Source organism: Egretta garzetta, unplaced genomic scaffold (genome assembly GCF_000687185.1).
Source record: "Egretta garzetta isolate BGI_Z169 unplaced genomic scaffold, ASM68718v1 scaffold148, whole genome shotgun sequence".
In the NCBI taxonomy this organism is placed as follows: domain Eukaryota; kingdom Metazoa; phylum Chordata; class Aves; order Pelecaniformes; family Ardeidae; genus Egretta; species Egretta garzetta.
Genome location: NW_009260669.1, coordinates 561,273 through 588,214, shown reverse-complemented (window position 1 = coordinate 588,214; position 26,942 = coordinate 561,273). Strand labels below are relative to the sequence as shown.

The window sequence follows — 26,942 nt, the reverse complement described above, 5'->3', positions numbered from 1 at the left end:
TAGACAGTGCTTGTTAGTGGTTGGTATGCATCCAGAGAAATGTTTCTAGGGTTTGGAGCACTAATAAAAAAAGATTTTCATGACCCAGTGAAGAAGATTAGAAGGCTGAAGCACATGAGGAAAATTGTGCTGGGTTTGCTCAGCGTGGCTAAGGGAGGATCTAACTGTAGTTAAGGAAAAGGGGAGATGACAGCATCAAACTCTCCTGAAAAAAAGAGTGAACAGTCACGTGCTCCAGCAAAAGAAATTCCAACCAGAGGAATGGAATTCCATCCCATAACATCTCAATCTTCTCTGTCAGTAAACTCAATGGATCCCATCAGGATCTGCTCATCCAGAATAGAACACAGGAGATCAAACCATGAACTTGATCTGCAACCATGAATTTCAGTATATTCCCCTGCTGAGAGGACAGACAGTCCAGAGGGGGGTTTCTAATTAAGTCACCTTATCTTATAAGATAACTGAATAGAGCATAGTAGCATGGTAAGATCTCTCTATTGGATCTTGTGGCCAAATTCTTAAAGGGAGTGTGCCCAAAGGAGTGTGTCTGGATTCCCCAGTAGGAAACTGAGGAAGTCCAAGCTCTAACTACCCTCGAGTCAACAAGACTGAGTGTGCCACATACGAGCACTGGCAGAATGGATGGCAGTAGTGCCTCAGGGAAAACCAGAGAACCTGAAGAACCTGCTGCCAGGGACACTGCAAGGTCTGCTTTCATCATGGAGACAGAATGATGAATAAGAGAAGTAATTCAGTCTCCTATTGTCATTTCTATAAACTTTTACAGTAGTATGAAGCTGGCTGTTAACACCAGTTTGATGGTTCTCACATCTACTTGGTCTGTGTCAGATATCTCAGTGCCATAGTACAGTTGCTGTTGAGATTGATACACTTTCCCTTTGGCTTGAGATGTATGGGTCTGATTCTTAAGAGGAGCTAGATACTTATCTGGACAATTTTTTGTGAGCTTCACATCACACTCAAGCTTCAACAATTTCAGTTTCATGACTGAGTCACAATGTCCTGGAAGAGGATCAGAGTGGCAAGAGGAGATAGCTTGAGAAGCCCTCCATGGCCTATCTACTACTCACTGCTAGGCTAGATGGCCAGTTCTGAAGTCAACCCTACCAGCTTCTTGCAGGTTATGTTCTTGGAAGTCTGAGAGATGAAAAGCTCACAGAAGGATTAACATTGATCTGGTATATTACTTACAGCAGTCAAGCCATACGGGTATGCCTACACTGTACAAGGTAAATGACAATCCAAACTGTAAACGTCACATAGTGAAACACAGCCCTGTGTGTGGTTAGTACCTCAGATCCACAAACAATTCAGCCCCATGACTGTGGTTGAGTGCCAGAGGTAATAAACCTTGACTCTTAACAAGTTTCAAAAGCTCTGGCTTTGTGCCCTGTTAATGCAGCGTGCCATGCATCCAAGCTAATTACCAGTGCTGACAGAGCATATAAGGAGCCTCTGTACCTGCTTCATTATGTCTTGTCCTGGTTTCGGCTGGGATTGAGTTAATTTTCTTCAAAGTAGCTAGCATAGTGCTGTGTTTTGGATTTGGTACTAGAAGAATGTTGATAACACTCATGTTTTTAGTTGTTGCCAAGTAGTGCTTAGACTAGTCAAGGACTTTTTGAGCTTCTCCTGCTTGGCCAGGTGTGTAACAAGCTGGGAGGGAGCACAGCTAGAGTATCTGCCATTCTGCAGGTATCTCTGCACATCGGTACTTACAAAAGTCTAGATGGGCTTGTGAATGTCCAGGGAAAGGGTTTTTTTCCGCTAAAATGCTGCCAGTGCGCAACAGTAATTCGGAGCTGTTTTGTTTCTTCTTGCAGAAGCAATTCAGTAGCCAACTGAAGGAGCTGAAGAGTTTCCTTTGATTGTAACAGGCATTGCACTGAAGATTTTTCAGGCTTCCTTTATTTAGAAGCATACTGGAGGAAATGTATTGAAAGTTCCTAAATTTAGACAATTCTGGTTTTACTAAAACTTCCTTCTTCTTCATCAATGTAATTCCTCCAAATTTTATCAGGGAAAAGGGAAGACATTAGTTACAGTGAAATGTGGAAAAGATGAACACTCCAGTCTCAACAGTTTGTAAATGCAAAGACCTAGAAAGACAATGAGAGAGAAGGTGTGAATTTCCTAAGCTGTCCCTCTTTCTTTGACTGGGAAGTGTATGGTAGTTTCAGAAGAAACTGAAAATAAAACCCCAAGTTAATTGAAAGATTCTATTAACAGAACAATCTATATTATTTGCCACACAAAATCTCAAACCAGTACACCTTTAGCGTAAGTTCCAAAATAAAAATTTGGAATTTGAATCCAGAATCACAAATCCATGACTTCTGAACATATAATTTGAAAGAGGCTTTCAGAAAAGTCTCTTACAGCTTTTAAGTCTTACTAGCTATAGAATGCCTTTAGTGTCCACTCTACATTATCAGCACCACCTAGAGTGCATCACTAGAAACAACTCCAAAAACATAAAGTTAATATTATTTAGAAAGTGTGATTGTATTTCAGAGTAACATTTTCCAGACTCACTGTCTTTCAAAAAATTCCGTATCAAATGTATGTGGCTGATACAACAGAAGAGAGGCAGGGAGAGGCAATATTTTTATTATTGCACCTAGAAGAGGTGGAGAAAAGATACCACGAGAGATTTTACATTCAGCTGAACCCAGTAAGGCAGTGTCTATTGCTTCTGGCTTGATAATCATCAGCAAGTTCCTCAATCAGAATACAATTAGCAATGATGATGATGATGTTGATGACGAAGATGTCCAAAGGAGAACAGAATCCTATTCAAAAAAAAGAATAGAATAGAATCGCTTTGGTTGGAAAAGACCTTTAAGATCATCGAGTCCAACCTTTAACCTAACCCTGCCATTCCACCACTAAACCATGTCCCTAAGCACCTCATCTATCCTTCTTTTAAATACCTCCAGGCATGGGGACTCGGCCACCTCCCTGGGCAGCCCATTCCAGAGCCTGACAACCCTTTCGGTGAGAAGTTTTTCCTAATGTCTAGCCTAAACCTGCCCTGGCACAGCTTCAAACCATTCCCCCTTATCCTACCATCTGTTACCAGGGAGAAGAGACTGACCCCCACCTCACTATCACCTCCTGTCAGGGCAATCAGGTCTCCCCTCAGCCTCCTCTTCTCCAGACTAAACAGCCCCAGTTCCCTCAGCCGCTCCTCGTAAGACTTGTGCTCTAGACCCCTCGCCAGCTTGGTTGCTCTCCTCTGGACATGTTCCAGAAATGCAACATCTTTCATTCTCATAAATCTGCTTGACTCACCGTAGAAATAGAAACAGATTGTTGTTTTCAGTAAAATATTTAATTAAGGGTTTGAAGGCAGGAGAGTGAATCAAATGGATAAGATGATACAGACATTGTATGTTTATGAAGTAATTGTTTCTATCTTTATTTCTTAATTTTGTTTACAGCCTGCTTGTATCAGACGCCTACTTATTTAAAGCCAATTCCTGTATGTAGTTATAATAGCAACAGAGGATGGTAGGAAACTTATGCTGTGGGATGCCCACTTCATTTTCCTTTGCTTTCCATCCAGGAAATATGATGTAAAGCTGATTTGTGACTCTATCGGTTAATTTGTGAAGTCAGTGTTCAGAAATGCTCAAACAGACTTACTTTTCAAACCCACTGAAACCCCTGGGAGCACTGTACTTGCCTACGGTTCTGATAAAGACACCTGGCACTGATACCAGACTTCTGAAGCTGCTTATTTTCAATTTTTAAACAAACCCGTTGTTACTATGGCTGCATAAAATTATTATGGCCTGTTTGAAAGAATAAACAAAATAAGAATATAGGCTTAACAAAACAGAGCATTTTCTTGCATTGTAAATGTATATGCAAAAATTCAGCTGTTAACAAGGACTGATTATTCATTTCTGGCAGAGCATGGCAAGGGGACTGAAAACAGGATTTCCTGCTCCACTGATTGAGAGACATATACTGAAAAAGCAAAACTTCAGATCTTTATTGCAGTATGTGGTCTTATTTTTATAAGTGTGAGAAGTTCACACTGAATGGGATGAGCACCGCAAAGGACCTGTCTTTTCTCAGAAGACAGCTCTCTCCTGCTCTAAGAGGTACAGAACTCATTAGTGCCACTGATGATCTTCATTCCTCTCACTCCCATCTTCCCGATCCAGTTCCAGTTGTCTTCCTGTTACATCTGGGGTCCACCTACTTCTTCTATGGGAAAGTTGCTTTTCTATAGGGCAGGATGAGTTAAACGCTTTGCCTCTGGCCCTCTTCCTTATTTATCTTCTGACTTGAAAATGCACTTCCCATAATATGAAAATGCAGCAAACATTCTGCATGTTAATTAATAATTAAAAATAAAACTTGTCTTAACTATATAAATCCAAATTCTGACATTTTTAAGTAAAGAATACATATATTTAGAGCTATAACCACTGAGAAAGATGAAAAATAAATTATGCAAATGCTTCAAAGACATATAAACCTGGTTTTGCTTCAGGGCACCAACACTGATTCACAATCTGAAAAATTTTTCCTTGAGCTCAGTTATTCCCAATTTTATTGTTTCAAGATACTCTGCAAATTTCTCTGAAGCATGTGAAGCTGGAACCTGTCTGAAGAAGGACAGAGACCTATCCGGACCTTGGTTTTGCTCTTGAATGGCTCATTTTAATTCTATGACATCATAACAGTACATTTCTATGTCCCTATATAAATCCTTGACTGTAGCATCTCCAGATCGTGTGACAGGTGAAAAGGGACCATTTGATCCAAAGCTGAACACAGAGGTTGAATGGGATTTTTTCATTTTTCTTGAAGCACAAGCTGTTGTCCTTCTTCTGAATTAAAGCAACTAGTCTATAGGAAGCAAATCAGCTGGACCAACAGAGGATTGTTAACCCCTCAAGATGGGCAGTGGAGCCAGTTCTGAGAGCAAGGAGTCGGCCAGGAGATCCAGAGAACTGGAAAAGAAACTCCAGGCAGATGCAGAGAGGGAGGCCCGGACAGTCAAACTACTACTCTTGGGTAAATAGAATAAAAATTGTTCATAATGCTTTTCCATTGAGGGGTTATTTTGTTCTGGAATTACATTTCAGTTCACTGGGTTTCCCACCTCTCACTATTTTATTTGAAGAAGACAATCCTGTAATGCGTGAACAAAATGTTTTCTAGTTGTGAACACTCATGAAGCAACCCATCGAGTGACAAGGCACGGGCTGGAAATGGCCATGTCACTGCACATATTCCATTTTAAATATTATAAATCCTTGGCTTTGAAAAGATTTGAGAAATTAGTACCTACTTTTAGAATAAATGTTATGATGCTTACTGACACAGAATGTAGCACAGACTTGTCTTCTTTTTTCCATGGATCTGTATGCATTCATTTGCAGGATTAAGTGAGATAACTCTTTACACAGCCAATCCACAGGTGTCACAAGGTACTGATATTGTTTATTTTCCAAACTGTTGCACTTCATTTTTTACAGAAGCAGAAAGTGACACAGAACAAAGCTGTTCTGTTTTGATATATAAAAATGATCATGTAGAGAGTGGAATGGAAGGTAATGAAATGAGATGAATACAGATGAATATTCTCAGGCTGCTACTTCTAATCCACACTATGATCGATTTATTAACAGCCGGCAGGTGTAATGGCAAAAGAAATCTTTTTTTTCTTGATACAGCTTTATTCTTCTCTTTCTTTTCATGGTACAGCATAGCCTACATATCCAAGAGCACAATAACACTCCCACCATCTTAATATTTTTCTCCTAACAGTACGATGCCTGCTATGACAGTTTACATTGGCTTCACCAGATGAACAGAAAAACAGCCTTTCATCATTGAAATGATTCTACTTTTCTCCATTGTAACCACAATGCTTACAAATGCTTTTAAGCTGACATTTATTCAGACTTAGCTAGATCCCTTTGATAAAGAAAAACGGCTTAGCTCTGTTGTTTTGTATCGTATGCAAAGTCTGTTTATACCTGCTGAGAATCTAACTATTATTATTAATAAAGAAATAAGAGAAAAACACAACCATGCAGGTTTCTCGAATAACAATAACAGGGAAGTTGCCGTTTGATACACTTTATGTACCATCAGTATTCAGGTTGAGGTTTACAAAGCTTTTCAGTCCAGTGCAGAATATGAAGGTTTTCTGTGCCACATTAATACAAAATATTGCCTCTACTGAGACAAGCTTGGTTTGATCAAAAGGCAGAATAATATTCTCATTTAAACTTTCATAAAGTTTTAGTACTTTCTATATAGTCTTACAAAAAGGAATTGGCATATTGAGTTAGAACCAGGGCGCATCTACTCCAGCATCCTGTCGTCTCTGACCTTATCCAGCGCTGATACATGAGGAAGATGTAAGAAACCCTTTAAGGGGAATTTATACAATAAAGAGGAATTTATAAGATAAAGAGGAATTTATAAGATAAGCAGTTTCGTTATATGTTTTGACCTTCACGTCTTCGTGCCTTGGCAGTAGTACTGGAAGCTGTCTTACGCTAGGACACAAACTAAATTACCCCTTCCAGAACACATGTATGCATTTGGGATTAAGAACTCCAGTTTTTAATGTTTCCCAACATATAAAATCAGTCCTTTTCTAACACTATTAATATCACGTTCTCAAGATAACTTTAGTAAAATACTTTCAGATTAATTGCAAGCTATGTGAAAAAGACTTCTAGTTCATTCATTTCAAACCTGAACATATTTCAGTTTCAACTATACATACACTCTTTTCATGAGGCAAGATGATCAGCAGAATCTGAAATACTTTTGCTGAAGTCTTCTTTATAGTGTCTATTTCTGTAATCTCTTCCTTTATTCGTGTCACACATGATAAAGATTCAAATTTGTCAGTGGGTAATGTTTTGGAAGATTTTTTTTCTCCTGGGAACTGTTATGACAAATCACAAGGAACCAAGGACTTGGTAAAAAAACATGTTGGTCAAAAAAAAAAAAAGATTATAGACTTAACAGCTTGAATTTTCTTCTTCTTAAAAAAGCAAGAGGTGAATAAAACATGAGTCTTTATTGAGCCTACTGCATAGCTAGAACGAAAGTGTCTCTTAACACCTGGAATCACAGCTGTTGAAGCAACGTGTATAAGGGGCACCACACAGTCCATTCCATGGTCAACCAGTGCAATAGCAAGACAGGAGAGGATTAAATCTACTATGTTCAGATCTGGCCCTGATATCTTTCCATACCTCTGAGGTGATCTCAGAAATTATTTAAATTTTACACTTCATAAATCAAGGGCGGCTCCATTCAAGCCAACCAGCCTAGTCCTACCCTAGTCCTAGGTTCCTGTTCATTCAGACCATACATTGCCGCTATATTACAGACCAGATGTCACCATTGTCTCTTTTGCAGTAGGTAGATTGGTAGAAAATGCTCAGAAAAAAAAGAATATGTATATCATAAGTTTTTGTGTGTGACAATTATGCTCTGACCCTTAAAATGTTAAAAAAAAAAAAAGTATTCTGATCATTTCCTGAGAGGATTATTAATATCTAGTCTGGTCTCTCTGCACCCTTCTATAGGTCCCTTTACAAAAATGAACTCATATTAAGGGTTGTCAAGCATTGGAACAGGCTGCTCAGGGAAGTCCCCATCCCTGGAGGTATTGAAAAGGCGGGTAGATGAGGTGCTTAGGGACGTGGTTTAGTGGTGGGATGGCAGGGTTAGGTTAACAGTTGTACTTGATGATCTTAAAGGTCTTTCGCAACCTAAACGATTCTATAATTCTATCCAGAAACCAAAGACACCACATTTGTTTATGTTAGTTTCCATGATCTGGGCAAACACATTACCTGCATTGAGGTGATAATTTCCAGTTTATATGACATGCACATAAAAACTGCACATATAAACTGGGGAAAGTGGACAATTATGCCACCTTCAGCCATACTTCGCAAGTTGTCCAGGAGCCAGGAGGATTAAGTCCCCTGTGCCAGCTCTTCCAATGCTGTCAAGGCCATCCCACACCCCCACCTTGTCCGCAAACCTAGCCTCTACATATTTATACCTCCAAAACATTAGATTGTTTATGAGTCTGGAACAAACTCCAAGGTGGAAGTTTTATTTCCTCTGTACCAGGTGCGTGCCTACCACATCACACACAGTTTATATACTTTGTAGGAGGCCGGTTTGCAATTTATTTGTGTGCAAAGTACAGCACACATTGGAAACGTGGCCAAACCAGCTGATGCTCACAGTGATGTTTCACAGAAATAAGAACTTAGCTTCAGTTTAAATAATCATTAAACTTTGAACTTCTTTCTTTCCAAAGTATTAATCCGTGGCCTCGTTGTCTACAGTTTTCAGTGGCAGGACAAAACTCACCCTCATTTGAGCTGGTCATCCTCAGCTCACTTTACTGAGAAATACTTTTAGGGCATGACTCACCAATTTAATTTAAACATCTGCTTCAGGGTGACAAAAATTGAAGCTGTTTGTTTGTTTGTTTTGGTTTTAGTAGCAAATATTTTTCTCCACTGACTACAAGAGCTCCCTGATAAGTAGTCTGAATGTAGAAGTCTATAGTATAGACATTTAAAACCAGTTAAATGAATCATTTACTGTAGTACTGGAGTCAGGTTTAAGTTCCTGTTATTAACCCCTGCATTGGAAGGAAAAACTTTGAGCACGAAGATGGCCTAATAATCCTATTGACTGGAATACACTGATTTTCTTTTTGGGGGGATGGGGCAGCATTTAAGGACCTTATTCCCTCAAGAGGGTTAGATATTGGATCTTTTCTCTAGTTTCTTTCTCCCATGGAGAAAGTTCAGTTTGGTAAAAGGACCAGAAAGGTACAATTTCCACTCCAGTTCACATTTTCCAGAGCTCTGAATGGCACAGACAAGGCTCAGGCAGAGGTGTGAAACCTCTTCTGATTTTAATTTGAAGATTTGCTGGTTTATGTCATTGTCAGTGGCTTTTGTGACAGGTTGCAAACAGAATATTCAGGCAATATGGTTTTTAATTTTCTTATCTTTACTTCTGGAAGCTTTTCTAAACCGAACCTTTACTTCTGCATAAATAATAACTGTAAAGAGATAATAGCTCTTACTTTGAGACACAAAAGCAGATTAATATATAAAAAGAACCTTCTTCAACAGCTCAGCAGATGCTAAATCCCCAGTTTCCACAACTATTCAAACAAATTCTGCTTCAAAACCCAGTAATGTCCATTTTTTTCTCTGTTTGTGCCCTGTCTATATGCCTTGGTGGCCTGCAGGGAAGAGGTCAGGCCGTCCCAGAGCAGCAGGGCAGCTCGTGTCAGGCTGCTGGGGGACGGCCCCTTTGCGGCTCGGTGCCTGCAGCCATGCTGCACAGCGCTGCTTCTTCAGCCTCCTCGGCAGCCCCAGAGTGCCTGGAAACATAAGGGGCTTGGGACGTGGTGGGGTGCAGTTTGAAATATCCAAACCAAGAAAAGAGGCAGGTTACAATCTGCTGGACTGCTGTGTGTACAGCACCACGCTGAAGGTGGACATGGCATGCCCAAGGACATGCTGAAAGTGATCTCTGGGAAGAAATATGACAGCAAACTTCCATCGACCTTACTGGCAGTGGTGACATCTTTCAGCTCCCAGGAGTGGGCCCAGAGTTTCAGACATTGAACAAGATTTCTGTGCCTTTATCCATCTCAAGGAATCCAAATAAAGGTAGAGAAAACAGAGGAAAATTCCAAAAAGCAAGATCTTAAATATGTGAAATGCAAAATACAGGCGATGGGTCCCCATCAGGCTGAGCTACAAACCTTCACAGTGACAGAGAGTTTTTCAAAAGCCAATTAAACTTTCCAAGCTTTGGGACAGGACTATGTTTGGCCTAAGTTCTTTTTTTTTATTATTCAGAAAATCTGGGCTTGATTATAGTTATCTTTTCACTGCCTCCTAAAGGGAAGCTGCCTTCAGATCCCCGTGTAGTCATGTAAGGGCTGTCATGATGCACTCTTGCTGTTGTTTCTGCAAGTGGAAGGCTGCCGCGGCGGGAGGAGAGGCAGCCCAGTCCCCGCTCTCCCATCCCAGGGCCCTGGCCGGAGGAGCGGGAAGGGGAAGGAAGAAAGGAAGCAGGTGCACAGTAAATTATTTCTGACCCTGGGGTGCAAATGCTGCTGTGACTAACACAGTACTCCGGAGTGAAGCCAAAGGCTGAGAGTTGTCTGTTGTTTAGATGAAGGCATTGCTAGATCATAAATTAAAGATGAGCAGAGGCAGGAAAATGCACCCAAAAGATATAAACCAAGGCTCGCACTCTATTTTAACTTTGCCTTTCAGATCTGGAAGAGAGGTTCATTTAGATATCATGCTTCCTGGCATCTTTCCATGAGGTGAATGTACGAATTCTCAGCACAGACTGCTCTCTTCCTTACAAAAAGTAGCAAACGCCACCTTGCTAACAGCGTGTTACCAAGTTTTTCAGAGGGCACTGAAGGAATAATAGATGATCTACGGCAAATTTGCATTTTTTCCAAGCTGTGGCAGATGGCAGCATCAGCCCATTTTGCATAGGCTCGTTTTCCTCGCGTGCTTTTTGCCACTCACATCATGAGGTTTAGAAAATGCTTTGCGTATGGTTTGCTGTCTGTTGTGATTCATTTGGGTAAATTAATCCCTGTCATTTAAATGTTATTAGCTTTACAAAATCTGTTTGGAAAGTCTGTAATCAGTTTGTCCCATTCACTGAGAAGTCCTCAGTTAAAATAACTATGCCCCAGACTTCCTCTTTTGTCAAAAGTATTTGACACCGTCCAGTGAGGTAATTTATAATCTTCAAGAAGAAAAGAAGTGATGAATCCCATCCCATGGATTCACAGTCAAAATTAAATCCTCTCTTCAGGTGCTTTCAAGATCTGGCTCTTGTTTGGCAGTTCTTGCCAAGCCTCACCATTGGTGATAGTCACTTGCACTGATTCCCAATGGAGAATGTTCACATTGTGATTACTCACTTTGCGTAAGATAAGAAGGGCAAATTAACTGTACATAAACTGACCACATCTATGCCCTAGTTCTGCAACTGGCTGTGTAAGCAAACGCCTGTACCTCCCCGCCAGCTATGGAGACTTCCTACAGAATGGTTCCCAAGCTGGATTTGTTGCCTTTCTCTGCAGGTTTCCCACTTCCAGTGACACTACTTCATAGAAGACCACGGGGCAAAGGAACTGGCAAAACACCAGTGCCAAGACATTTGCTCATGTGCTGCCAGTGCATCGTGAACTAGACCATGTGCAAGTCTCCACGCTCTATTTTTCCAGTTGCTCAATGAGGCTGGTTGAAGAGCATAGAACTGGATGGTTTGGCTTACAAAAGGTCATGATACACATTCAGTGAGCAGCTACAAATCATGTAATGAAGGGACACCACCAGAAGCTGTAGTTTGTTCATATCTTTCTGCCCACCTGCTGGGATGAAGTCAAAATATGACACATATTTTGTTTCCTTGACAATTAAAGAGCCTATTTTTTTTCCTAATTGGCTAAATGTTCCTTTCTTTTCAAATGTCCCTTTCCTTTTTGCAATTAATACTTCTACCACAATTTCATTCTTTTTAAGTCTGGGTGAACACTAGGGAGGGTTACAGCTAGTACAATGGGGATCTAAAACATCTGTATGTCTCTTCACAGATATAAAAACTGTGTTGCAGAGAGTTATTTTTAATACTTGCTACTTATTCATGTATCAAACACATCTTCTCCACATTCCCCTTCTGCAGGTGCTGGAGAGTCAGGAAAGAGCACTATTGTAAAGCAAATGAAGTAAGTATATGAATATTCATATCGTTGTTGAATTTGGTATTTGTAGTATAAGCTATCTAGCTCATGTCTTATTACAATATTTATGATTATTTGAATAAAATGCAAAGAAACACCATTCAAATCAAGTTCTCATTCAACCACATAAAGAAAAATACAAAGTGACTAAGACACACAGCTGGATTGGTAATCAAATCTGTCTGATGAAATCATGCACTGGTCCAACTCCTCAGTGAAGACCAGGGAAGCTTCTTCATCGGCTTTGGTAGGAGTTACAGTACTGTACTGAGACCATGAGTGTATAAGACAACCAGCCGTGGCAGACCCACCTAGCCTAGTATCCTGTCTCCTGCCATAGCTAATGAAGGATGTTTCCAGAAGATCATCAAATCAGACAAGAAAACCCACAGTAACGCTCGTGCTGGATACCCTGATTGTATCTGATGACCTGTGACTCAGGCACCATCCTAAACCAGAGATGGTATCACTAATGTTTAATAGCCCTCCGTTAATTCATGCCTACATTTCTCCTGAATCTCTTTTGAACCAATGTAAACTAATAACATCCACAATATTCTACAGCAAGTCGTTCCACAGTTTATTTACATATGATGTGAATCATCTCCCTTTGTTCAATCTTAATTTGGTCCCTATAAATTTAATTGGATTTCATTGTATTGCAAGAGAAAATATTGAAGTATTCATGTTGTATAATAGTGCAAACTTTTGTTCAGGGCTTTTTTCCCCCAAACTGTGCTTTGTGGATCATTCTTGGTCTCCACAGACTTATTCCAGCTCCTGCCAGAGGTCAGAAAGATTGTTCCCAGGTCTCCCACAGGCCAGGTGAGAACATATTTAGCTGCCAACCTACACAGTGAGCAGCTGCTACCCATCACCTAGCATGGGTAGGGACAGTCATGAGAACTGCATTTAGCAAGGAAAGTACCACCCCAAAATGTTTTCATACAGTAATCAAGCTGGGGAAAAACAAGCTCAAATGCAGAAATCCCTGTTCAAATTTGGACTGAGTATCTGGTTAGGAAGATCTTGTAACTGCACCATAAATCTACTACAAGAATACTTGTAGATCTTTGTTCAAAGTGCATATGGTGCCGCACAGGTTGAAGTCAGTAGTTTTATTTCCCCTGCCTTCAGAGGAAGGTAAAATTTATGTGTGTGTGTGTGTGTCCATTTACAAATTCCTATCACAATATTTTCACATATAGTAAAACAGGCTAAAACTGAATTCATTCACGTTATTCTTTTAAGGGTAGCCAAAATACCGATCATTTGCCTGGTTTAAATAGATAATCCACCTGAGTTCGAGACATCATACTTACACAGGCAGCAAAAATCCTCCTGCACCGTGTAACCTGCTAAAATATTGCTGTTATATCTAGCTTTATTTTCACAGACAGTGCCCAAGTCTGCTTCCTAGACCTGTCTAGATACAGAAAAAAATTACACAGCAATTGCAACTGTTTAGACATGACCCCACTTTGTAAGCACCAATCTCTTCCTGTGTAAAAATCAAGCAGATTGTTTTAAGAATTTAGTAATACTATTCCAAATTTAAGTTCTCCTATTTCATATACTGCATTTTAAAGAGTCAAGTAAAAAATGTTATGTCTCTTCAACCAGTCTCATTGAGCAACTGGAAAAATACAGCGTGGAGACTTGCACATGGTCTAGTTCACGATGCACTGGCAGCACATGAGCAAATGTCTTGGCACTGGTGTTTTGCCAGTTCCTTTGCCCCGTTCCTTTGACCTGGGGAGGTTTTCAGCACATTACATTTCAATGGCTTGCTGACTAGGGAGGGTTTCTTGATTGGAACTCAAAACAGAAATAAAATTATCCATCATTTAACTGGAATAAAAAAGTTAGCAAGGTATTTGATGGATGGTTCTGAATCTGTCTTATTGCAAAACGAGCTGTTTAGATAGTAGAAAATTGCAGTTTATAGATCTGCCTGGTCTAGAAGTGATTGGGGAAACATTTAGAGAACCCTTTTTTCCTACAGATGCTATTCCTACAGACACAAGAATGCAACTTTTGAATTTTCTGACATCCATAAGTCAGAGAGATGTTAAGACACATTCAGTTGGGATCTGGGGTTTGTGCATGTGTGCGTGAGTGAATTATTTTCTGACAGAGCTGACTTCTCCCCTTGAAGGGAAAGCCTCCCCAAGACACACACCTATACTCATTCTGGGCCAACCTGTCAGATCCTTTCACATCACTGCTTTCTGCTTGTATAGCTCTGTCCTGACTGTATCTCTGGCAAGAGACAGGGAAAGAAAAACAAACCCCAAAACCCAGAAATTATTTATTTAATAACCTGGCCTTCATCTCTGAACAACTGAGGAGAGGAAGAGTAGAGCCTTGGTTCCAGTGGCAGCCAAAGCAGTATGGTGGCTGCTCTTTGAGAGTACGCTACACCAAAACAGGTGAAGTTTTCATCTTTTTTCACAACTCATGGAAAAAAAGTTGTCTCTGAGTCATGATATAATCTGCACACTGATCTTGGAGAACTTTAACCACATGCCATTCTCCAGCTGAGGAGGATGATGAAATGATAATCCCTCTGTCAGAATTAGATTAATTGAATTTGACTGCTAAGGTTCTTTGTCCTCTGGAATAAAGGCCAAGTCCTCTGGAGTAATATGCATGTTCCCCAAAGCCTGTAGATAATAGCAGTAACACCTTTCAATAACTAGAAGTTGTAACTGGTGTACAAGGAAATATTAAAGATATTTTTGTTTTCTGGAGGAAGTACCTCACAATGTATACATATTTTTTGCAATATTTTTTCTACTCTAGGTAAGATTCTGGATAAAAATGAGAGTGATTACACAAGCAGTGTGACAGCCCATGGCTAACATTGCAGATTCCAGTAATAAAAGATTTGGGATCTAAGTACAGCTGTGCATCTTGCCCTGCGTCCACAGGAATGGGGCCTGGGCCTTGTTCTGGATTCATGCAATTATCTTATATTGACCCACAAGGCAAAAACCCAATACCTATTCACTCAGACTGGGAAGTCAAAACCTAGCCTCATAAATTTATCCTCACATAGTTGCAGAAACTGCTCTTTACCTGTTCCTGCAGAAAAGGCAGATCAGCCACTGACAAACACTTTTCCAAGGGCCAGAAGGATTCAGTTCTTCCTCACGCTGACCACAACAGCATCCGATCCAACTTTTTATTACTTTCTTTTTTTTAATGCATCCCATAAACCTTTTGTTTTCTATTTTTGCACCAGGATAATCCATAAAGATGGTTTCACCTACCAGGAACGCATGGAGTTCAGACCTGTCATTTACAGTAATGCAGTGCAGTCTATCCTGTCTATCGTGAAAGCAATGACTAAGTTAGGAATCAGTTATGAAAACCCAGCTAGAATTGTGAGTATGACACCCTTTCTCTTGAAATAGGCATTAGAATACAATTTTTTGTAATATAATGGTAGAGACTAGTAGAACAAAGAGGGTTAGGTATTTGCTTTATGAAAGTGGAAACTAAGTACTGCTTGAGTTATATAGAATCATTTAGATTGGAAAAGACCTTTAAGATCATCAAGTCATCAAGTCCCTATGTGACAAGATGTCCTTACTTATTTTTATTTTCTCAAGACTGATGCCTGAGGTCTAACCTTTGCATAAACTGCCATTTTATTTGTTACAAAAGAAATTTTCAACTTGGAAAGACAGAAGAAAGAAAGAAAAAGAACCTTTTCTTAGCTGCTTAGTCACTTACTTATTGCTATTGGGAAATGTAATAAATATTTCCCTTTTACGAACAAACCTTGGGGCTCAGCCATGTAAGGAAGGGTCATCTAGACATGTTGGGAATATTTCAATTTGGCATTGGTCCTGGAGCAGAGACCTCCCCGTCATACAGATACAGCACTGGCACATTGGCACTGCAGAGAAGTGGAGTCTGACCTTCCTGACACAGTTAGCAATCCTATGCACAAGTGCGTGGAGGAAACGCCACAGTAAGAAGATCTGCTATCTTCTGTCAATGACACTGAATTTTCAGGGACAGGAGTCAAGGAAAAACACATACATTTCTTCCCAGTGCAATGATTTATTCTATTGACTGTAATTCAGACCTTGCTGAGAATTTCTCCAAGGCCTGGCAGAATATCAGCTGGTTTCAGTTTTGGCAAATTCTGCCTGTTCCCTAGAGGTTTATCTTAGAGGGAATTACATCTTCTTATCTGAAAGAGCTTGTCTTGTTCCAGAAGTACATTTCATTACAACGACATCTGGTACTTTGACCTAAAAAATGATAAACAAATGCTTCAGAGGTTACTAAAGCTCATACACTCATTTGACAAAATAGAAACTAAATGTTTTCTTCCTACATTCTTTTAAGGGTCCATGAATGCAAGTCATTCAAACAAACGCAGCACACAGAAAATAGGCCCATGTGAATGAGCTGCAACTTGGCCCATCCCCTCAATTGTGGTAAGACACACGTGCTGCATAAGGACCCAAGCACCAGCCTATATGGCCTAGGATAGCTGAACCTTGCAGCACCCAGCCACAGGCCCTGGCTCAGCCTCTAATATCCGCTACGTGGTCCAGACTCCGTTTGCCATCTGTAATTGAGATATGTTCTGCCTGTGCCCCGGTACTTCAGCCTCTTTTCTCAGCCCTGCCAAACTTTTGAGGGGTTTATACACGTTCACTCATTATCTATCACCTATGCCAGTTTCATACATTTCACACCCTGGGGAACTGAGCATAGAAAACATCTGTTAAATAGCCCAGTTCATTTCTTAGCATTATGTATAATCAAATACAGAAAATACAGCTTTTGTAAGTTTATAATTTACAGCACAGTAAGCCCACTCTTACTGTCATTGGCAGAAGAGGCCTCTAGGAAGACAGCTGAATACACCTGTATAAAATATTTGCAGTGCCTGACTTCTTTTCCCCCAGAACCACATAAGAGCAACTTGGATGTGAGTTTTAAAGAAAATAAAAATTTTGGTCACGTTTATTTGAATCACCACTAAGAATTGCTCTTTTTTCCAAAAACAAACTTAGCTTACATTTTCTGTAAAATCATAAGCCATTTATAAGCTTGGTTTGGTTTGATGTAAGCTTTGATTTCGGCAGGGCTTTGTTCTTGCAGGACTTTGTCCAGGTTTAGCCGCTTAAAAGTCATCTAGCCCAAAGACTGTGCGTCTCTTGGGCCCAAAAGCAATGGGTTTATCCATGTTCCAAGATTGCCTGCAAACACCTCTTAGTAGTCCTGAAAGTGCCTCAGCACGTAAGTTTGAACAACATCTGTTTTGGGGAGAGAGGTGCTTTTTTCTTCCTAAAGCACCACCGCAATCTGTTTTTAATATGAAAAACATCTGAAGTCTGTCTAAATGCCAGAGACAAACAAAACTCTATATAAATCAGGGTTATGATAAACACAATCTGCCGCTATCTTCCTTTTATACGTAAGCATCAAAATCCACAGCTGCCACCTTGTGCATAATAATCAATGAACCTGTTCCGTACACCTGGAGGCTCCGAGCTCAAGGCTTCTCGCTGTAGGCTATTCAACCAACAAATGCAGCACTGTAGGATAGCTGTGATCTTTAATGATATGTGATGTCTCAAAGAAGAGAACTTTCCAACTCTTATCTTGAAGCTGAACAAGTGTGCGCCCTGGAGAGCAGCCCTGGAGACAAATGAGGGCCACACATGAGGAAGCATGGCTCAGTTCTGCTGATCCCAGCGCCGAGCAAGAGGATGGGAGTGTAGAACGGAGCTGGGTTTGTTCAATGTAGAAGGGCAATTTTATGGCTCTCCTCCTTCCTCTTTCAAATGAAGGCGATTCTCTAGTGGTTATTTCCCCTTTTTTTTTTCTTTTTTCTCCATGCTAACTCAATTTCTAGAAAACCTGCCATGTTTTATTTTTGATCAGTCTCTAACTTTTACAAAGTTTCCATGAACTGCAATATCTATCGAAACATAAAGATACAGCACATTCTCAAAATAAATGTTACACATTATTGCGAAGATGTTTTCTATTTTTGAATAAAACAAACTCCCTGCCAAAACAGTGCCTGTCAGAACACACTTATATTTTTGCAACTATTGACTGCAAGTCACTTCAGTGTCTACTTATACGGCTAGGAAGGAATTATATTCTATAATTATCTACTGCTGTGACAGTGTATCAAATGTCCCTATTTTAATCATGCTCTTTATTTACAGTGCATTCCTAAGCTGTTAACCACTGAAAAGAAATATTTTTAATATAATGGATTACTTGAAATCTTTTTGGATTGACTGCTAAAGGAAGAAATTGCAGAACTTAAAATACATTTAAAATATTTGGGATTTTATTCAGTTACAGGTTTCTTCTTCCCCAAATAATAAAAAAAAAAAAACCACATGGGAAATGCATTCACTAGTTATATGCACTTTGCCACATTCCTCACTGTGGCCTAAAGCTAGAAATGTTTTCTTCAAAATACATTCAAAAATACATTTAGCTCTATATTTCTGCTTTGATGTAGTTATAATAAGCTTAAGCTTTAAATATCCTTTTAAATTTAGTTTTTGATACCCCACTATTCTCTCTTACTAATAAGATCCTTCCTTCCAAGCTTGACTTTTTGCGAACACCTATGGTAAGATGAAACTGAGCTCTTCTATGAGCAGAACAAACCAAAACAATAAAAAGAGGAAAACACTGTGTATATCGATTTAAGTCTAACCTTGGCACTAACTAAAGGAAAGTGAGCTTGTAAAAGGATGCTTATATACACAGGTGAGTACAGCTACCTGGAAAAATCAGTGAAAATGAGAAATTTTGCCCCTGCAACTCATTGTAAACCAAGCACGTCTTCAAGGAGGTGGAGGGGCACAATGCGCTTGCACAATATTTACTGAAATCTCTCTTTAGGAAGATGAAAGGAAGCTGTGTGCCATGGCAACAACTCTGGAAGATGGTGACATGTCTTCTGAATTGGTTGAACTCATCAAACAACTGTGGAGCGACCGTGGGACCCAGGCCTGCTTCGCAAGGGCAGCGGAGTACCAGCTCAATGACTCGGCAGCCTAGTAGGTGACACCAGCTGGCCATGACTGTAACGGAGAGCGTAGGAAGGCTTGCGACAGGACGTTTCCTCACGCAGGACAGCCTACAAAAATTATTTCTCATGAACCTGAAAAAGAATGAGGGTTTTTTGCTAATCTTTATATTAGAAATGTTTAACTGAAGGAAACACGTGAAAACCAGGAACAATTTGTTTCTGTGAGATTGTTTAAACTGTTAATAAAAAAAAAAGGCTATTCTATCTCTAGGTAATTCTGAGGTTGACAAAATGAGGAAAAAGGTGAATTGAAACAGCTTAGGCTATAACTAGAGTTGTACTTCAAATGTATAAATTTCAAGCTGCTAAACATAACTCTGGAGAAAACTATAAAAGCTTCCTCTAAACTAATCTGGCTGTCTGGACAGCTGTTCCCTGGGCTGTTACCATCTCAGCATCCAGGCAATGATGGTCTTGGCCAGTGGTGCTGCAGCCACGCTCCAACCTGATGGCCCCAGTTCCCTTTCTGTGGCCTGGGAGGTGGCAGGCACATAAACAGGGGACTAGGGCTGCTCAGCTTTGACTCCACGAAGGGTCAGCATTCAGCTGGGGCATGTCTCCTAGCTTAGATACAGTCATTAAGTTTAGACTTTTCAGGAATCCCTGTTTTGGTTGCTTCTATAGCTGTTCTTGCAGGCTAGAAGTGGTGCTGCTCTGCTGTTTTCTCCCTAAGGCCATACGAGACCCAGAAGGGAGGTGTCATCTGGCTTGGAGTTTTCCTGGAGGGCATAAGTCTGACTCTAGACCTGGGGTAGAGAGTTAATTCCAGCTGAGGTCCATCTTCCAAGATCTGGAGGTTTCTCTGCTCCTGCAGCTCCTCCTACAGGCTGAGGGCACCTGCAGAGGGAAACCTCACAAGGCGTTGAGTGTCCCTTCTACTCCAAAGGGAAAGGCACAATCCAAGTCTGGGCCGGGAGCCAGGCCAACTGACGGAAGTAATAGCTCACTAATTGCAGATAGTAGAAGGGATATACATTAAAATATTAAAAATTCTTCATCTCTTTATATCTTCAAAACAAGAATGAAGACCTTTCTGTGAGATACCTAAACAGAGCAAATACTGCCTGTGTTGATTTGTGGCTGGTTTGGCAGTATTTCATGGCAGCCTTGTATTTCTATAGGAATAGTACAGAGCAATCTTTTGTTTCCTAACATATCGTTTCTGACAGGCCACACTGCAGTTCCCAGCACTAAAAGCCCATAACAAGTCAGTCATCATACTTAAAAGGAATAACACTTCTTGAAATTAAAAAAACAAAACCCCACCAAAACCCCCACTAATGCACAAAAAAAATATATTATCCAGTAACTAGCTAACATTCTAGCGGGTACACTATGCCTGGCACATGAGGTTTTGTTGCCTGAAAAGAAGATAGGATAGGACAGTCTAAAGTAATTCCCTCTCAGTCTTATGGACCGTGACATGTTTTAACCTGCAATAGGTTTCAGTATTTAAGGGAGCTAGTACAGACTGTAAAGGAGCCAATAATAATTATTTATCACTAGAATTACATTAAAGACAGCAGTGTTTTTCATCTGCTTGAACGCTTCCGAAATTCCTGCTAATCCTCTGTCTTCATCTTTCGGTACCTGATGCTTCTGGAAATCTAGCCTTTGGCTCTGAACCATTAAAATCAACTTAATATTTGCCCTTGCTGCTGTGCTTCTAATGATGAGTTCAAAACCAGCTAGAGTCAATCAGCTATCTAATGCTACATTCCAATTTCTTTTAAAACCAACCCCCTGATTCTCGGCTCCTGTGAATCAGCTCCTACACAGAGTATTGATTTACACTGTGTAAACTCTGACTTTCTGAGGTTATCTTCTCTGAGTTTTGTCATTATTAATTCATGCTAAGTTTGATCACTGCCTTTGATCACTTTCCTCTGTGTGTTTTAATTGAAAAAAATGAGATCTTCTGAATAACAGTAAATCCCCTGTATGTCAAATTTGGCTGGAATTTCTTCCTTAGACGCACCTGGAATTAATCCTGTTTTAAGATGGGGTGATGGGTAAGGAAGGGGCAAAATCAGGATTATACACTGTGACCTTAAATGTCATTGTACGGCTACCAGCAGTACCTGGCTCTTCTTGCTTGCTCAGTCATTTGCCTCTCAGGGTAGGATTCGTGTCACCTAATTCGAGCCAAGGAAGGATCAGGCATTTAGGCTAACCTCCTAGTTTGTGTTCCCTCTTTTGCTGGCGGAGAGCCAGCCTGCAGAGTGTCCCCTGGGAGCTGCCTACAGCTCTAGGAAGAACCTGAAGATGCCTCTCTTGCTCCATTAACTAGATAATTAACTTGGTCTAATTTTTTATTCAATTACAGTTGGCTGTGTTGAATTGAATTTACATATTTGTGACTAAGAACTATCAGATCTCTATAATGAATTTTATATACAAGTGCTTATTTTAGTGCTTACATGCTTTACAAATTGCAAAATGTTTTTTCTTTCTGCCTTCTACAAAGGTGAGGTGAGATGAGTTTGTCTCAGGCCCTACTCAGAGAACCAAAGCAATATTGCATTTTTTTTTCAAAACAGATTCTTTCCTGGACTCAAATAATGAACAAACATTGAATTACTCAGATCCATTTCAGCACTCCTTGATGAGCAGATTCAGCCTATTCAACTGAAAATAAGAAAATCCCTTTTCCAAGCATTACTTACAAATCTCCATAGGGAAGACTCTAGCTTTTTAAAAATTTATTTTATTTATTTTATTTTATTACTTACAGATGTATTAATTATTGCAGACAAGGATGATCCCTGAGCTGTGAGGCTTGTTTTGGTAGTTGTCTGGTTAAACTGAACAACGCAACTTCATGCTGGGCAGACTTTGTATTAAAGAAGAAAAAAAAAAAGGCATAAAGCCTAATAAATATTAGAGAGACTGTGTTTTGTTCGCCAAATGCAAGAGGCTACAAATGGAAAGGCGCCAACTGGGACACTGAAAGGTTGAAAATGCTTCAACTGTTGTATTTGGTTTCTTGCCTTTGGCTTTGTTCTTTATTTGAATATTAGTAGTTAAAAGGTAGGAAGCTACCCAGACATCACCTCTTTTTTTTTTTTTTCCTTTTGTCAATTCAATTCATAACCTCTTTATACAGATCCCTAGACCAGCCAGCAGGATTCACAGTCTCTGCCCAGCCATTCCAAGAAAGCTCCATGCCCCTGGAAGAGACAGGAGAAGGGTTGGTGGTAGGACAAGAACAGGTTTCGAAGATCTCATTTGGATTCTAATTTCATGCAGATTTTATCTCTGTATGCCAGACATAAAACCAGATAATCCACTCTTTTCCAGGGCCTGAGAGAATACTAACCTAGGGGGTCCTCAGCTTCATTGAAGCTGCTGGATTTGTTTATAAAATATATTTTTTTAAATTATCGTGTGCCTTTCTCTTGTAAACTGATAGGTCTTCAGGGAAAATGGCCCCTAAACGTGAATTTCTCCAAAATATTACACCCTCCCTTTCACTTAGGAAGGAAGATACTGTCACAACAGGTCTGACTGATAGGCTGCGATAACTTCTAGTCAATCTGCTTCTGAAGGATGCTTGCGCACCCTCCCTTTCACTTAGGAAGGAAGATACTGTTCTAGTATCTAGTCAATCTGCTTCTGAAGGATGCTTGCAGTTCTTCCCCTGTGGTGGCAATTCCCACTTGCTGAAAGCAAAAGGACAAAACCCCTTTCCTGACAAGGTGGGTTTTTAGCATCCCTGAGGAAAACAAGGATTTTCCTGAACTGAAGTTCTCAGAAAGATGTTTATTATATACAATTAAGTTACACTTTTATATAAAAAAAAAAGAAAAACAAGAAAAAAAAAGACAGACAAGAAAGAAAAAAAGAAAGGCTCTGGACTGTGGATCTGGGTTGTATAAAAAACAGTAGTATTGTATTTAAATGTGTAATTTACATAAGATATTTAAAAGAAGCTCAAAATGACTTATTATGTAATGTTCATTTCATCTTTTGAATTCACCAGTCACCATTTCTTTTTATTCTCCTTAGTTACCTCAACGATTTGGATAGGTTAGCAATGCCAGGCTATGTGCCTAGTGAACAAGATGTTTTGCGCTCCCGAGTGAAAACAACTGGAATTATAGAGACTCAGTTTTCTTTCAAGGATTTGAACTTCAGGTACGAAGGCCATATTTGACAGTTTTCTGTGGTTTTATCTTCCTTAAGTATCTTCTTTCAAAGCTATTGACCTGATTTTAACAATGTAATGCCATTGTGATATCCTTGAATCCACTCTTATTTAATATTTTGAAACAGCCAGAAAACCAACATATTTTAGTACCAGTACTCCAACTTTAAGTATATAATGGATCATTAAGAGATCTCCGAATACCACATTCTGAAAGGACATTTTTACATATATAAGTGTCTAAAAAGCATTATTTGTATCCTGCTATTTGAATAATTGTTTGTGACATTTATGAAATTTGCCTACCTAAATGTCCTTAACAGCATGCAAAACATCTGATGACTACTAATTTGCATGCACTCTCAACCTTTCACTCTCTTCTACTGAGAATGGAAATAACTGCTCTTAACACTGGAATGCATTACATTGGCAAAAAAATAATAATTTCTGTCCCATGGGAAATTTCAGTATTAGCATGCATGCCTTCATGCTCATTTAAGATGAAGAGCAAAATGCCCAGAAAAAAAAATTGACTGAAAATAATTGACACTTCGAGATACTCAAGATTTTGTTATGCTTGGCGAACCCTAATTCCACATGAAAATGTATTTGAATTAATTATGATAGTTTCAATGATCTATACTGCTTTTCTCTATGGACAGAATTGCATTTAATTCTTAATTTAAAGGCTGGGGTGCATATTGAAGAATGTAGTCTAGGCAAGAAACTGCCTGTAGAGAAAGACTGAAGTATAAAGCAGCAGGATTGTAACTTTTACATTTTCCATTGGACTTCTTTTTTCCTCATGTGACAATTAAACATCCCCCAAACCATCTATGCTAGCACACAAATGCTTTGACACAACAGAGATTACAGATACAGAATAAGTTTCTGAAGTAGATGCCCTACAAATAAATTATCACCTATTAATATACTGATGTCTTGTGAAAATTCAGCACTTACCCACAAATGCTACAGTGCAATGCCATGGACATTGTCTTTTTATCTGACTAACATATTTCCAGGCAGCTTTGTACATTGGAAATCTGAGCACCTTCAGCTGCAATCACAGTTCATGTAAGAAATAAAAGCAAAATCAGGATGGAGAAACAAATAATCAGAATGCAAACCCTCTTTGACATGGTTGCTACCAGTCCTGACATTAGAATATCAGAATTGGTGTCTACGTCCAACTGAAACGCACCATGACTGAGAATTAAGCTACCTGGGTGACTGTAAACAAGAGGCAGGCTACTAATGCCACCCCAAACACAAACCCCCACTGTGCTTAGCCTCTCTGCTATGCATCGCAGTAGTGTCATGTGAGTAAATTCATTGGTGGTTTTAGGCACTTAAGTATCATAGAATCATAGAATGTTTTGGGTTGGAAGGGACCCCTAGAGGTCATCTAGTCCAACCCTCCTGCAGTGAGTAATACAAGGTAAAAACACGACAAAACAGTCTGAGGGTTTTGAGCCGCTACAGGGATGCAGGGCAGCTATAAATCCATCTTAATCAGCCAGTTGCTGCTACTTTGTATTGCCAGAGCAAGGCAAAACAGCTGGGGCATTCTGATGACTCTGCACTTAGTTTGATAAGTACCGTAGAAACATCTACAAAGATAGAAACACTTCCACATTCAGAAGTGAGTTTTGGTTGATGTACTTAAGCGAGGCTTGGGGTCACAAACCACACATGGATAAAAAGACAACATGAACAGATGCCTCATTCACTAAACACTTGCCCCTCTTCTGAACAGAATGAGGCAGAAAATATTTTGTATCTGCACAGTAAAAGTCTAGATCCCAGCACTGCTCCAGGGAACTGAATTACAGTTGCACAGACAACTCCTGTTATTTGTTATCTTCTTAGTGATTACTTTGCTGGTTTAGTGTAATTTAGCTTTCTTGTGCTCTTCAATTTATTTTGCTGATGTTGACTTTGATTTCCAGAACTCAGAACATACTTAAATATTTTTTTTAAAAGGTCTGATCTTCATAGGTCCTCTCCTGCTGTCGTTTCCACTGATGTGCTAGGAAGAGTTTGACTGAAGTCAGGCAAGCTCAGGTCTCCCTATACGTGCCATTAGGACAAATGAATATACAGCTAGTCCCATATCTGTAGCTAAGTTTTCCAAGAGCAGTGCTGGGAAAATATAGAGCTTCCGAGACTAACTTTGACTGTCTTGGTAAAAGAAAAAGATAATCTCAGAAATACACTTCCTACCACTCACAGAGGGACTTCAGTTTTACACGTGCAATATGTTAAGTTCTGGGCTGACATAAGAGCTAAGCAAACTAAGGTTAGTACAATAAAAGCTGCCCATAAGCATTGCCTCTGTCCTCGATCTTGTCCTATTTCACCTGACTTGTCATGAATATTCACAAGGCCATACGCTAAAAGCTTGCAGGAAGCGAATACAGATTCACATGATTACGAATGCTTGCCAAACTTTACTGCAGAGTAAATTTTGAAGCTTTTTTCCCCCCATAACCCTGATGTCAGAGTTACGTACCACAAATCAAGGAAAACATGTAATGGCAGGTGACTTTGGGGCACTAATCGCAGCCAAAAGTCAAGATGCTTTCTTCATATTGACCTTACCCTTCAGCAGGCATACTGAATGCAGTGAAGATACGCTTGGAAGAATGCCGTTCCTGTTATCAAAATCTTGCTCCACAACAGCTTCCTGATTTCCTAATAATTCACATTTATAGACACCCAATGATCAGACAAAGAGATGAAATGTGCTAGAAAAAAAAAATTATTTTCTCTAATTGCTCCTCAGCTGCAGGAACAGTTCATCATGAGGACTGGGAAGAGTTTCATTTCTTCCAAGCAGGATGAAAAATGTAAACAATAACCTTTGTTTCCATCAGCTGCATTGCTGATGGTGAAGAAAACAGAGGATCAATATACTGCAAAAAATGGCATTTCAGTAACAAATTATTCTTGCTCTGTTCATTACTGACATTATTTTTTTTCATACTGAATCCCAATATTTTCATTTTCATCGAGTTGTGTTTAATTTTCAGATACTGCAGGAGATACATCCAGAGAGCAGGTTGTAATGCATTTTCTTGAAGGAAGCGATAATGCAACAGGGGATTAGGTTTTACAGTTTTAAGTTCAACAACAGGCAGCACAGGGAAAAGTCATCATGCACACAAGGAAACAGAAGAAGTAAGGGCAGGATAAATTTGATTTTTTTCCATGTTTTTTCTCCTTTCTAACCCACTTGACAAATGCTCAAGTTTGGCACCTTTTATGGCAGAAAAATAGTGAAAAGAAAGCCCTTATCACTGAGGAACGGCAAATATAGGTGGGAATTTTGGAAGCTAGTGCTAAGCAGCACAATCCTAGCTTTGACGACAGCTCCAACTCAGTTGGGCCCTAACCAGGCCCCAGCTAGGTGTGCTCGGTTGGCTTTGGACCCCATATAAAAAGTCCATATAATGTTCATATGATTCTACCCAAAGGCAGTAATTTCTGGCGAAGACTGAAGGAAATAAATGCAGAGGAAGACAGCCCTTCATTTTCCCCTCTACAAATGAAGGGATTCCTGCTCTTCATGAATTGCTGCTTAAAGAGCAACTAATGAGATGGATAGGGCAGAGCCCTCCCCTCTCCCCCCAGACGCGTGCTGCAGGTTATACAGCCAGCTAAGTGACCACGCCAGGGCAATGAATAGATGACAAATGTAGATCTACACCAAGCAATTAAACATAACCTGTGGGTCAACCCATGACCGGCTTCCAGTCATGTGCCTTATTGATCAATGTGTCAGTTCACGACAAGCAAAACTGTATGAGGTTCAATAAGGCCAAGTGCCGGGTCCTGCACTTGGGTCACAACAACCCCATGCA

The 26,942-nt window shown here is 39.9% G+C and overlaps 1 protein-coding gene across 1 annotated transcript in view; it reads left to right on the top strand.

Moving 5' to 3' along the window:
• The first annotated feature begins 4,940 nt into the window (after positions 1–4,940).
• LOC104132375 (guanine nucleotide-binding protein G(t) subunit alpha-3) overlaps positions 4,941–26,942 on the top strand; it is a 24,955-nt gene continuing 2,953 nt past the window's right edge. The window contains exons 1-5 of the mRNA XM_035901087.1: positions 4,941–5,058; positions 11,779–11,821; positions 15,084–15,225; positions 18,740–18,897; positions 22,938–23,066. Coding sequence (XP_035756980.1) covers positions 4,941–5,058; positions 11,779–11,821; positions 15,084–15,225; positions 18,740–18,897; positions 22,938–23,066 — 590 coding nt within the window. The remainder of the gene's footprint in view (positions 5,059–11,778; positions 11,822–15,083; positions 15,226–18,739; positions 18,898–22,937; positions 23,067–26,942) is intronic.